Below are 15,074 nucleotides of genomic sequence, written 5' to 3'. Positions count from 1 at the left end.
AAAAAATCCGCAGACCGCAGTCGTGAAATAAATGAATTTTATTTTATCAAAATTAAGACATTTCATTTATGAATGACTTAATGAATTAATGGTTGCTCGATGATACCGATGTGGGTTATGCAAATGAGTAGAAGAAACCAATTCAACAACAAAAGTGCATTCAGATTTTGGTATGCAAACATGAGCTAATTTCTGTAACAATAATAACAACATCAATGCGAATAACAGGAGATGAACAAATCGAACGAAAGAACAAACAATGGCTGCTTACTCAGCGCAAATCAAATTTCAAATATTGTTCTTTTCGTTCGACAGATTGATGGATACTGAAATATTAAAATGGCACACACACGTCGCACGATGCAGTCAAACAATTTGCAGTCCGACTGACCTGTTCAATGATGTGGCCGACGATGCTGCAAACTTTACAGCCGCTGACGCTGCGGCCGCTCCACTACTCATCTGGGTCGATTCTAACGACAGTGCACGTGGCACCAAACGTCCACCACTGCTGTGTTGCTGTTGGTGTATCGCCGTAGGCATACGTTTGAAGTTCGTGCCCAACGCTTGATCGTAGCTATTGGACATTCTGATAGGTGTTTGCACACCACCGAGAGACGTTTGCGACTCTGGCGAACTGCCGTAGAAGGCCGAATAGGGATAAGCACCGGTCGTCGGGCTGGCACTGTAGGCCACGTGGGTAGGTGAAATTGGCAGTTGAGGCGTTTGTTGACCACTTGACAAATGTTGTGGACTACTGCCGGCACTGATTGGTATAGGAATGGCACGACTAGTTGGGTAAATAGTTGGTGAGAATTGATCGGTTGCTTCATCTTCGTCCACATCCACATCCTCGTAATTTTGCGCGGCCGGCAATAATTTGTAGCGATCGTGACCGAGCGCCAGATTTGTATAGATATTGGTGTCGGAGCGACCTTGTATCCAAGGCCCGGATACTCTACTATTCTCCAAATTATGCGGTGAGTTGGCTTTCATGTAGTAAACCAACTGATCGGGCGGTAAGTTGTTATTATTACTGTTGATGTTAAAATTGCTTCCATTGGTACTATTGTTTAGCAACAAAACTCTGCGCTCATTTTGCGAGATCTTGAGTAGCGTAGAAATGGCGGGTGTTATTTGTGGCGTGCTGAAGGCTCGCTTTCGACTACTGCCATGGTACATGGCTTGCGAGAGACTCGATATGCTGAACGACGCATGACGGATGGTGTTGGTGTGGAAATTTTAGTTTGAAAAAAATTTTCAAACATTTTTTTTTTTTTTTTTTTTTGATATTTAATATATTTTTCGAAAACGAAAGTAAAAGAATAGAAGAACAAAAGCACCAATTAGATAACTGAAATAAATTATACGAGTTACGACTTACTTAGTGATAGACGAGAGTATAAAGTAGGGAGGAGAGTAAGGAGAGCTGATTGATGTAGGAATATAAAGAGAGGAAAGGATAATTATAAGCATCGTTAATTAAACGATTATGAGGAAGTGACGATAGGTTGCTGAAAATTCGGTTCTATTTATTGCATATTAAGTCCTACTCCAGCTACAAATAGGGAGTCAACTTTTATATAAAAAGAAAAGCATTTCTCGTATTAAAATTTACCAATTTACCAGCTGCTTACTTTTTTCAATCATTTTGTAATTTATTATCGATGGACAATGCGATTATTTAATTGTTTTTTAGTGGTGCATTTGATTATCAACTAAGGTGAATAGAAAATCGCCTTTATACTTAATTAGATAAATTTTTTTATTAGTAAGGGGCGGATTCCATTAGAAGCCCATGTTGTTAAATGTTATTCACTTATTATGTTATTTCTATGTCTATAACTACAATTTATCTCTTTCTGTTATATTAATCGATAGATCCAGATAAGGATATGTAAGAAACTTAGAAATTTGTTTATATAAATTTGAAGGGTTGGGTACAACATTTTTATGATACTTCTGGCTATTCTACTTGATCGAATTTTTTTATTCAACATTTTTTATTGAACATTCTAAGAACCCTACGGAAAATTGGAAGTGCCTCAAAATTTTCTTTGATTTTTTCAAATGAAGGTGTTGCGTATTTACTCCACTTTTTTTTAAACGGAAAAAAATGCGAAATTTCGTGGAGAAAAAAATTATCAAAAATCAACGAAAATTTTGAGCAACTTCAAATTTGCACTTTATTGCACCTACAGAGAAAAAATTTATCACAAATCAACGATGAAAGAAGTAACGGAGCACATATGCACATACTATTTGTTGTAGCGTCGGTATATTATTGATGAACTGCCAACTGTTTTAACTTTTTTTGAGTTCTCAACTAATTCTAATTTTTTCATTGAAAATACACATTTTTTTCTTTAAAAACTACAGAATTATGGCAAAAAATAAATTTGTAGGCAGAGTTTCAACATCCAAAATATCAATTAGAAATTATTTGGTCCTTTCAGAATTTTCAAAACACAAAATTACGACCCAAGGAAATTTAAACTGCTTAGAATTTATTTCCCAATTTTTCCAAAATTTTTACCCAATATAATATATTAATGCGAAATTTCGGGTCGGGCCGCTCCCTATTCTATATTTGTACATTTATTGAGATTCCGATGGTATGTAATGAAATTTTTTGTGTTATTAATGTTAGCTAAAGAGTATTAATCCCACAGATTTAAATTTTTTTGGCAGTTTTCAAACAAGTCAGCATTTAAACATTATCTTTTTACCGACATTTTTTTAACCACAAAAACAATTATTATATATTAAATTTTAACTTTAATTTTTCGGGTCAAAAATAAAAGTTAAAAGTTGACTTTTAGTTTTGAAGTTAAATAAAAAATTTAAAATTTGACTTTTATTTTTGAGCTCAATTAAAAAAGTTAAAATCTTTATATGCTTATGGTCAAATAAAAAAGCAAAAATTTTACTTTTTAAAATTTTACTTTTTTTTACTAAAAAAAACAGTTTACATTTTCGTAACAACACATCGAATTTTAATTAAAACAAACTATTAAAAAGCACTCTGGTGTTACAATCCCCATTTAGGCTAATTTTCTGCATAGTAATTTTAACTTTTATTTTTGGCTGGAAAATACAAATGAAACTTTAACTTTTATTTGTAATAGGAGAAATAAAACTTTGCCGTTTGAAAAAACTTAAGTCAAATTTTAATTTTTTTTTATCGAAAAAATAAAAGTCAAGTTTTAACTTTCTTTTTTTACCGACAACATATCAATGAAAAAATAACAATTATTTAGTGACTATTTTGAAAGACACAAAAAAAAAATATTGCAACAGTTACGGTTCTCGGTTTTTTACACATACCCTGTTGCTTGTTTTAATAAAAATTGAGCCACGTTTTCATATTTTAAAAACTTTTTCAAATCTACCATTGATATTATCGATGAATTACCAAACTAGTTTGTTAGTGCTGTGAAGAACATTTTGTTAAATTTTATTACATACGCGAATATTCGCTAAGGTTATTAGTAAAAAAAATTTAAAAAAATTAGCCAAGATCGATATTATATATATATATATTAAATATAACATATATTAAATAAGATTTTTAAAATGCACATTGGGAACTAATTAAGGGGACAGATACCTGTAAAATTTCGAAAAAAAATTTTTTTTTTATAAAATGTTAATATAATCCTTTAAGAATATGTCAAACAATTTTTAGAACGTAAATTTAAGTATTTCTTATATTATAGATCGTCAACCGTGACGACTCTATTCTTTGAGTTCGAGCGCTGGGAAAAGAATTTTCATGTATTCTAACTATAGACGCGTTTTTCTCAAAACTATTTTTTTCGAATTGGCGTATACGATAACTCGAAAAGTTATTGACCGATCTCCCTTAAATGTTGCACACATCTTTTATGATATTACTTTCTATGTGTTTAAAGTTTTCCAAAATTTTTCGAAAAAATAATTTTTTCGTAGCAAAAATAGTAGGAAAATTTGCCCCAAATTTCATTTTTTTAAGCATTTTATTCCCCGATTTTTTTCTATTTTTTTAAATTCATATAGAAATTATGACATTAATAAACAAAAAAAATTTTGGTTTTTTGTATTCTGGTCACTGACGCCGATGCTACAATGCCCGCCGATTGAGAAGCCCCGCTGCGACCTTCCTGTAAGAATTGAGTATACATCCGCCATTCTAAATGATTAAAATAAAAAAAAAATTTCTTATATTATTTTAATGTATAAATAATATTAATGAAAATGAGAGAAAATATGGCCGCTTACAGGTATCTATCCCCTTAAAACCACTCTGTGTAAAACAGGGGGGAATTATTTTCAAGGTAGTGAGGAGAATTCTAATTTATGTATAGTCGTTCCTAATATTTGAAATTGTTGCTGTTATATGGTCGCATAATTAAAACAAAATGAGTTAGTTTATTATTAGCTGCAGTTTTTTCAACCGACCAAAAGTCTTTCAAGAATTCTTTTATTTTATAGCTTAACTATGTATAAACGTTTTTTATAATTATTCTTTTTTTATTATTATCATTTGTTTATAAAAAGTACATTTCCTAACAGATAAAACGCCGTCAATAACAACATCGACATCTCCCACAAACAAACAAAAAAATAATTATATGAGTACAAATGGCACACTCTTATTATAAATCATTAAAAAAAAGTTGCACTTTGTACAAAACAATCATTTATCAATCAAAGGAATGGGGCACCGAACTGGGTTATGAAATTTTCCTACTTTTCGGGAGTTTCGGAGTTACTATACTTTAGTATAAGTAAGTAAGCAGTAAAAAAGGCCGACGGAAAGGAAAAAAAAAAAAAAATGAAACAAAACTCCAAACATCTAAGTTCACGGTTAATGCCAGTAACTTAACAAAATGAATGAAAAATCCTACTGAAAGGAAAAAGTTCTTTTATCTCAAAAAATTACAGACAAATTTACCTTCTTCATATTTTTATTATTTAGTGTAAAAGTATTAGTGTATTTTTTAGTGTAAAATGCAATGCATTGGCGTTATAGAATATTCGGACGACAAAACTTTCTTATTACTGTACCTCGATTGTATTGTATATATATATTTTTTTAAATATGGCATATTTTGTTTACTGGACTATTGGAAAAATCTATCGATGTTTATAAAGAGTATATTTTTTTTTTCCAAATACTTAATGTTTTGGAACAAACAAATCAGACATTTCATATTGAACATTCTAATAATTTTTGTAATTTGATTTCTACGAAAGAAATTAATCGACTTTGCAAATTCGCAAGCGCATGCAAATGTTCAAACAAATAACCAACTTGCAATTAATGTCACTCATACGCAGTGTAGACCGCGTCACGGCAATTCAACGACGTCGATGGTGACAACGTTTCTAATATTTATTAAAAGCTCATATGGCATACATACATATACATACATATGTGTACCAGTATCACTGTGCACGCCTGCGTGTGGCCGACCATGCCATAAAAGTTTATTGGCGGCAGCAGTTATTGCGTATCTGCAATCAAAAGTGGAAGAATCAGCCACATCAGTAGCAGCGACTTGTAACAATTATATATGTATGCTTATAAAAAATAAAGCATGTGTGTGGGTGTTAGTTTGTTGTTTGTTTTTGTATACTTTGCCGCATATTACGCAACGCCAAACATTATGCGCGTTCTGCTCCAGTTATGCCAATTGAAAAATCTGTAAATCTCACATGCGACTGCTTTGCTTGCAGGCCGACGATGGCTCCAAAAAAGTTGAAAATTTCCAAAAAGAAGTTGCTGTACAAAAACAATAAAATACAAATATTTACGCTGGAGAGTATGCTGTTGCAACGAATTGCGCTAAATGCAAGTGCCCCATCATATGCCCCATGGGCATGCAGACATATGTGTGCGTGCCTGTTGTGCGTTCGGGTTGGTGTTATTTATTTCCTCTCTTTGTTTACAAGTGTGTGCATAATATTTCCATTTTGGCGCGCGTAATAGCAAAAACAAAATGTAATGAAAATAAATAAAAAATACAGTAGAAATGTACGGACGGTAGTGGGGTTGTGAGCGAGCTGGCGTTGATTGTCTGGTTCCACGCTCTGCTATGGCGGTTGGCGAAGTATGTTGCTTTTGGCACTGGCTGCCAATTCGTTTCGATTTCGAATTCATTGTTATGAAAATTTTGCTTCCGGAAACGTGCGACTTCCATACACAGAGTTGTATTGTTTGTGTGAATCTGTAAACTGGTCGGTAGCTACCAGCGACATGTTTACATGCTTCGGTCCGCTGGCGTTGGATGACGTTGCAGTTTGCGGCGCTGCTGGCGAATCTGTGGCAGCTAATTATGGTTGCAACAAGTTGAACTATCGACAAATCTATATTTTATTGTTGCTGTTGTTGTTCAATAGTACAACAACTGGCAAAACAAATCAACAAGAGGAGGTTTAATCAAATAACTACTAAAGTAGCGAAGAAACCAAAATTGAGGCATTGTTTGTTGTTTAAAACACACACACATGCACATTTTCAATCACACACATTTAACCACATAAAACTGCCAAGTGAGGGCATGACACCGAAACTAGAAGAGGTGCCGCGAAGCCGTTTTGGCTACATCTGTACGGTGTGGTTAGGCATCCGGGTGCCAATTACTCTAATTTTTTCCCAACAAAATTAGAAAATCTAAGAGTAAACGATTTAAAAAAATGTATAAAATTAAAAAAAAAAAATTAAACAAAAAAATTAACAAAATTAAAGAAAAACTAACAAAATTAAAAAAAAAATATTTAAACAAAATTGTTTAAAATTTAAAATAAAAAAAAAATTTTCTTTTTATTTAAAATTTAAATATATATATATATATATATATATAAATAAAAAAAAAAATATTGTATATATATATATAAAATTAAAAAAACAACATAAATTGAAAACAATATATATATCATATATAAAATAAAAAAAAATAAAAAATTAAAAAACAATTAAAAAAAAAATGTTTAAATAAAAAATGTATACAATATATAAAATAAAAATATATAAAATTAAAAAAAAAATAGAAATAAAATATATAATATATAATATATACATCCAAGTTGGTAAGAACCAAAATTTCAGCTTCATTAAAGTTCAAAATTTCTAGAGGAGCTGGCCCAATGCAGGTTGTCTTTGCTTTGAAAACTTCTATGGCCATTTGTATCTACACCCTTTTTGAGTGTTTGGTCGAGCTCCTCCTCCTATTTGTGGTCTGCGTCACTCGGAGGTTTGCCATTGCCTGCCGAGGGGCGACCGCTAATAGAAAAATGTTTTTCTTAATTTTGGTGTTTTGGTGTTCCACCGAGATTCGAACCTACGTTCTCTCTGTGAATTCCGAATGGTAGTCACGCACCAGCCCATTCGGCTACGGCGGCCGCCGGTATCTTTAAACGCTATCAGAATAATATGAAGAAAAAAACGAGCTGATGCATGAAATTCAAATGCCAAAGGCCAGTAAAGCGTTATCAAATACTGCTCTATTCGAAACTTTAAATCGCTTCAAGCGCGTGAAGTAAAACTGCCCATCTGGGCAACTTTCATATATTCCCGAACATTTCCGCTACTATTTGACACATGTGCCCATTATTTGGTGTTGATTCAAGGTAACGTTGCAAGAGAGTGTACGACCAATGAATCAGTTCTTTAATTAGTTAGATCTTCCACGGATGCCAGCACACATTTTGCCACTCAATGCAATTGAACCAGGCTTACCATAAAAAATGCTATGCCCAATATCATCAACCCATCGACCATTCTCAATGGAAAATCAAGAGACGAAGATGTTCTGATTGCAAGAATCTCTATCATCTCAGATGATATTCTTTACTGTCTTCCATCAGGACAACGCTAGGCCACACACATCTTTGATGACTCGGCAAAAACTGGGAGAGCTTGGCTGGGAAGTTTTGATGCATCCACTATATAGCCCTGACCTTGCACCATCGGACTACCATTTGTTTTGGTCAATGCAGAACTCCCTTAATGGAGTAAAGTTGGCTTGAAGAGAAGCCTGTAAAAATTACTTGTCGCAGTTTTTCGCCGAGAAACCACGGAAGATCTACACTGATGGAATAATGTTTCTAGAAGAAAAATGGCAAAAGATGGTCGACCAAAATGGTACATATTTGGCTTAATAAAGTTCATTATAAATATAAAAAAAATTAGTTGAAGATTGATTAGAAATACGAAAAGACTTTTTCGACTACCCAATATTATACAAATAAAATAAAATTAAAAATAATCGTTTATCAAAAGTACAATTTCGAACTTTCAAGGCCCATATTTCGATTTCGGAGACTAACTTCGAAAAACGGAGAAGTGACTTTTCCACATATGACTCAATCTTAAAAACAAAAATTTATTTGGCCCAATACCAGAAAAACAAAACTTTTTGCCATAGAGTGTTAGACGAGTACGAGTACGTATGCGTTGTGAGAATCATTTATCGATTTAAAATACGTACCTACTATACAAATGCATAGAAAAAAATAAGTGCTATTTTGTTTTCAATTTCATCAAACCTTTCCACATTTTTTGGAAAAACTAACTTTTTACCTGATTTTATTTGGAAACCCCAGGCTAGCAACGTCATCCTATTATCTTTACTACACTCATTATCATTACTTAAAAAAAAAAAAAAAAAAAAAAATTTCACCGCATAAGTACACATTGCCCCTGCACACACTTGTAACTGACTTTATTGCCGTTACTTTTGATTTTGCAGCTATCACTGCTGTTACCGCTACTGTATGGTCCTGCTGCTGTTGTCTTATATGTTGTACTTTGTTGCTGTTGCTGATCGTCACTTTCTCATTAATTTGCCGACAATATTGCACGCGACGGCAGCTGTCTGCCAGCTACACTGACTGCGATGCGAATGCTATTTCTGTTGCCTCCATTGCAGTTCGCACAAAAAGCGTCGTATATATGCTTGCTTTTGTTGTTGTTGTTTTTGTTTTGTTTTTTGTGGAAAAAGTGTTGCAGCACTTTTCCAAATGGCACACGACTCGCGTCATTGTTTTTCCTGAATTTCACCGACTTGTTGCGATTTTTTGCTCAGCTATTTTCGACACGATACAACAATAATAATAAATTTGTTTGATGGCCTTTTGTTGCACTTATTTTATTTTATTTTTTTCTAATGATTTTTCGGCGTAAGAGATTTGTGGCGCGCTATAAACAACATTAGTTTACTGGTTTTTGGTCATGTTTGTTATGCTATTAAATTTTATTTTTCCTATTTTAGTTTCATTGTTTGTGCTTTAGTGTTTTCAACCGAGGAAGCTGAGGAGTTTTGCGTTTTCGCCTTTTGCTTGTGATAATTCGAAAATTGGGTGAGTGGAGTCGAAGGCTCCTCATGTGGCTACTGCACATTTTCTGTGCGCAAAAACCATGTCGGCGTCTGACAATCGTGCTAGCAGATTTAACAGTATTTTTCTCAATGCTTTGATGCTCATATTAAAATACACACACACACACACACACACACGCAGAGACTCACACGTCCATCTAAGCACATTTGAGCAAAATGGATTTTAATTGTGGTGAATAGCCCAAAGCGACTGATTTGCATGCTAGCACCTCCTTGCGCAACCTGCAATCAGTTGTCAGCTCAGTTGACTGCGATTTTGATTTTTCGGTTTTTTTTTTTGGTTTTTTCTTGCTTTAATAACATATTTAATTTTTTACTATAGTTTTGTATAATATTATAATTCATCTATAAGATTTCATAGCACCGCTGTTAGTATAGACATGAATGCAACAACATAAAATATAACAAATTAAAAAAAAAATAGACCATTTCAGAGCGGACATTTGCAGTCTTATGAGAATTTATGAGAAACATTTTAGTAATTATAATGAATTATAATAATCTTAATTTTCCAGAAATAACAAGAAGCTTATTTACAAGCAGCCAGGGTCTTAAGTTTTAGTTTTAATAAATTTTTTTAATATTTGTAGCACTGGACTGGCACATTAGGTGGTTAGTAAAGCGTTTTATTATAAATTTCCCTCATACATAAATATGTAAAAGTTTATTGGTATGTAGATATGAAAAATATTCATTTAAGCAGCGAGTTTATTTTGCTATTGGGATAATTTTGATTGCTTTCCATCTATCCAAAAAGTTCCCTATTTAAAACCGTTTCAGAAAGTTTTAGTTGAAAGGTTTGCTTTTGAGTTTACTTTTCTTTTTTAAATTAGAATTCGATTTATATTTGACTTACATACATTTCTGTGAAAATATTCAAAGTGTCCATGTCACTGTGACGATTGCTTACCTGCAAATAGAAGAAAAATAAATAAAATTTAAAATATGTTGCAGTTACAAATAAAATTTTGTGGTAAGAAATATACTTAATTTTACGAATAAAAAAAAGTAAAAAATTAATATAATTTATGACTGCAATTGATGCACGCTCTAAGATTAAATATAAATCATACTATTGTAGCTGTTGTTGTAACAGCATAAGCATTCTGCTACTGGAGTGGCAGTATTTGACCGGATATACAAAAATCTCGGGCGTTCCGGTAACGTAGGACCGCCTGTCGTGTGAACTTAGCAGCCACAACTAGATATGAACGATGATATTAGCTGAGCTAAGCAAAAAATGTAATAAAAATTATTATTGTTGTTGTTGTTGTAGCAGTACCTTTGCCATATCAGTGTAGTGTAATCACCGGTCGTCTTCGCCTAGCTCATCTAACGGTAGGCCCAGGAAACTGGCTGTTTTGACGGGCTGGGTCCAGAGAGAGAGAGGTGTTAGATGAGTGGGTTTGATGGGACATGTGAAAAGGTGGTTAGTATCGTGCGGGGTGCCTTCACATGCCGGACATATGTGTAGTATGCTGGGGTCGGAGTTTAACCTGCCACTGTATCCAGAACGTAATTGGGCCAAGGTTACGCGGGCCTCTCGGGGAAGTTGGAGCTCTTTGTCTGCAATTGGTGGTGGTTGGACTCCGATGACGGCATTCGGGGGTCGGGAGCTTAAGAAGGTGGTGAGAGTTTCCCCGATGAATGTCGTTTATGGCCTGTCTCTACACTGTCCGATCCTGGAGTGGTCTGTCTGTTTTGTCTAGGATCTAGTCCACGTAGTTGAGGAAGTGCCTCCTGATGTGCCTGGGAGGTGGCTCAGGCTCAAGCAAGTGTCTGCATGGGTGAGACCTACGGTGACACGCCAGCAGAAACTGAGCAGTTTGTTATGCTCCTTCACAGGAAGCATATGAGCCTCGTCGTGCAGGTGTTGTATGGGGGACATCAGGAGATATCCTGTCGCGGTCCTAATTGCAGTATTTTGGCAGGTCTGGAGCTTCGTCCACTGCGTATCACTGGTTCCAGGCGACCAGACAGGCGCAGCATAGTTAAGAACCGGTCGGCCTATTGCTTTGAAAGTCGACAGCAACATTTCTTTGTCTTTGCCCTAATTGCTGCCGGCAAGCGACTTGAGGACCTTGTTCCGATTCTGTACTTTCGTTGCAATAGCGATTGTATGCGCTGAGAAGGACAGCAAGCTGTCAAAGGTGACTCCCAATATTCTGGGGTTGTTTACCGTCGGTATTGTGGTATCATCGACGTGTACCTGAAGTTGCAGCTTGACCTCCTTTGTCCAGGTGGTGAAAATGGTCACCGTAGATTTAGTGGGAGAAAGTTGTAGGTTTCTCGCAGTGAAGAAGCGAGAAAGGCGGGCGACGTAGTCGTTTACTTTTGTGCATAGGCCATCAATGTCATTGCCCGACGCCATTATCGTTCAGTCGTCGGCGTATGAGACCAGTGAGACACCCTCTGGTGCCTGGGGGAGTTTCGAAATGTAGAAATTAAAAAGCAAGGGTGAAAGGACACCACCCTGCGGTACTCCCTGCTTTATTTTTCTCTGTTTAGACGTTTGGTCACGAAATATCACCCACGAGTGACGACCACTCAGGTAGTTCGCGGTCCACCTCTTCAGCTCTGTTGGGAGTGTCAACTGTAAAATGTCATCTAGTAGCGTGGCGTGGCTGACTGTATAGAAAGCATTTTGTAAATCCAACGCTACTAAGACAGTCCTCTCGCAGGGGCGGTTTTGGTTAAGTCCGCGGTCCTGGGTGTTTATGACGGTGAGTGCCGTGGTGGTGCTGTGCACTCTTCGGAAACCATGCTGGTGTGAGGCTGGGGTCAGGTGTTCTGTAAGGAGTGGGAGTAGAAGGGCTTCAAGAGTCAATCAAAATTATTCTCTTCTTGCTTGGTTTCAAAAGGATCTGCACATGCAGACTTCGCTAACATTTTGGCTACTGCGGGGTTTTAACATTTAATTCAGCTTGTAAAGAAATCTGTACAAGAAGTCGTAAACAGCCAAGCGTTTTGGCAATCGATAAACGACTTATTTTTATTTATTTTATTTATTTATTAAGTCAAATTCATTATTTTTAAAATATTTGAACTTAAAACTAATCTATTTTTAAGTATCTTAAACTTAAAGTAAGAATTGAACCTGGATTTATTATTATTGCACTCCTTTTTTAGATTTAAATAGATAAATAGATTTCCTCAACTTGCAATAACCTTTAACATTCTTATGTTAACTTAACATTAACTTTGCAGCATTTAATCTAACTTCGAAATATTACTGCTAAGCATTGTCGAATTCGATTATTCATATCACAACACTTCGACAGCTGTAAACTACACCAAGGTTTGAGTATAAGCTAAACGAACCGGTTCGCAGTTGACGTAGCAAACTCATACTCATGCATGTAAAATATTTCACATTTGCACTCTACAACAGTTTTTGAGTCTTGTGTCTTAGGAGTATGTCTCGGCTAAACACACGAACATTTTGAAAGCCAATGTAGCAGAGGCGATGCTTGTGTAAGTGTTAACAGAATGAATGCATATGGTGAGCTAATTATTATATTAACATTCTGTGGTTAAACAGCAGCTGTTAATAATAACTACACCAGAGGACTTGCAAATAATTTGCGATAATTACTTACTAGATCTCTGGCGCAGAACCTTTCAATATACATTAAAATATAGAAAATTATTGCCAAAGCCAATATATTAATCTACATATGTGTGTATCACATTTGTTTAGTTTGCTGCACTCAAATGTTTTTGTTTTGATCGATTTTGCTCGTCTCAGCGCAGAAATAACTAAGAAAAGAACTACTTTGTGCACCAAAATTAAACAGTTAAATTGCAAACAAGATCTTACTCGAATCTTACGTAATTTTTGATTTGTGAAGAATATAATTGAAGAAATACTAAAAAATCATAACACCAAATTTACGTAAAATAAGACTTGGTTCATCGTTTTTTTCGAGGGGTTACCAGAAATGACGACACAATGGAGGAGTTTTAATTTTTTGTTTTTTGAAAATTACAGAAATTAGTCTTCAAATATGTATCTATAAGACAGAAAAAAGTATGAATTAAATATAATTTTTTACATAGAAAAAAAATATTGAAAATAGGCCTTTTTTTACCCGACGAAACCCATGTAACCCCTTAAATTACGAGTACGTGTACATGCACACATACATTAGTTGCGGGAAAAGAAATATGTTTGTGGAAAAAAGATATTCTAAATGGTGTAGGGCAGTTAAGGTACTTGAGAGGGTTTACACAAGCATTACAAAAAATCATTCTGTTGAGCTAAATCCTTGGATTTTTAAGCAGTTTAATACTGCGATGTGGGCTGAACATTTTTAAATGCAAGTTTGAGGCACAAGAAATTAATTCTTAATAAACTTTTTTTTTTAACACACTGCAATTTTTTTTATAAAAGATTAAGGATGTTTCCAACGTAGAAACCAACAAAAGTTTACGGTCTGCCCGTGGGTTTTCTCAAGGCCTATAAGGAAGCTCAAGATCAAGCACTACAAGACTGAAAGTATCGGAATTCGTACATCACTAAAATCATACTTTTTTTTAAATTAAAGAATAGTTTCTTTCATAACAGTTTATATGCCACAAAAGTAAAAAATAAACATTACTATAATGTATCATATAATTCAGTAACACAAACTTTGAAAGAAGCATCGTGTCTTTATCCATTTAAACCTAAAAATTATATTCACTACCAAACCATTTTTTTGCGTTTTAATTTTCAAACAACGCTAAATCTAGTGCCTAAATCACCAAGTTGGCAACTATGGCGCGTACATATGTATATACATATACAGCCAGCATGTGTTTTCTACTCTCGGACGGGGCACTCAAAGAACTAACTAATCAATTTCTTTTATAAGAAGGATTAAATGCATGTAAATATAGTGTTTCCCCCAATCGTTTCGTAAACAAAACTTTGCTTTAGCAGCATAGCAACAAAAGCTAGGTTTTTTCTGATTAACAATAAATAAATATTTGTATTTGAGCTTACATTTCGCTCCCATCCACTTTCCACATGCCGCGCAGATTGCACTGATCGGCCTGTAAACCCAAAAGAGAAATATTCCATAATACACCAAACTTTGACTTCGCTCTGTAAGCCCCTATACACACAAGACAATTTGTACTTTACTCTCCACCACACACTCACACACTTTACACTCTGCTCAATACACCTTAGTAATGCAAGAACGAGAAAAAAAACAGCTGTTACAGCGGTTACCCCATACCAAACCAAACACGTGCAGAGAACGTATCACCAATAAAACAACAACTAGTAATACTTTAATATAGACTGTTTACATTTAATACAAAAACAACAAATCACAACATTTAAACGTTAAATTGCGTTCTAAACAAATTGGAAAATAATGTTAAATAACGCAAAGATAACAGCGACAATAGCTGTGAAATATTTGCAACCCATTTGCATTGTGTTGGGTGAGGTGAGCGAAAGGGTGAAAGCAATGCAGAAGGTGTAAATGATAGCGTAGCAGCAAATGCTAAAATTCGATAGCTCTAGGCATTTGTTTGGATGTGTTAAGGGGTTAGGGGTAGTCAGAGGCCCGAAAAAATGATGATTTTCACGAATTTTTTTTTGCTACTTAATTAATTTATTTAACAAAAATAAAAACATAGCATAAAAACATCATGTTTTAACTTGACTTCACGAAAATTTCAAAAAAAAAATTAATA

The 15,074-nt window shown here is 34.6% G+C and overlaps 1 protein-coding gene across 21 annotated transcripts in view; it reads right to left on the bottom strand.

Annotated features, from left to right (window-relative positions):
- Positions 1 to 15,074, bottom strand: part of LOC128863876 (protein bunched, class 2/F/G isoform-like) — a 176,218-nt gene that overhangs the window by 79,805 nt on the left and 81,339 nt on the right. For 17 of the 21 annotated variants that reach the window (XM_054103260.1, XM_054103258.1, XM_054103256.1 and 14 more), the window contains one exon: positions 198 to 1,204. The exons of 1 other annotated variant lie outside the window; for it this stretch is intronic. In XM_054103260.1, coding sequence (XP_053959235.1) covers positions 367 to 1,204 — 838 coding nt within the window. In that variant the 3' untranslated portion in view covers positions 198 to 366. Of the gene's footprint in view, positions 1 to 197; positions 1,205 to 4,010; positions 4,172 to 9,803; positions 10,294 to 15,074 lie in introns of those variants that run through there. 3 more of the 21 variants (XM_054103275.1, XM_054103276.1, XM_054103278.1) reach the window with 3 other exon arrangements.

The sequence above is a fragment of the Anastrepha ludens genome, chromosome 5, assembly GCF_028408465.1.
Source record: "Anastrepha ludens isolate Willacy chromosome 5, idAnaLude1.1, whole genome shotgun sequence".
Classification (NCBI taxonomy): Eukaryota; Metazoa; Arthropoda; class Insecta; order Diptera; family Tephritidae; genus Anastrepha; species Anastrepha ludens.
This window is presented reverse-complemented; position numbering and strand designations above follow the sequence as displayed.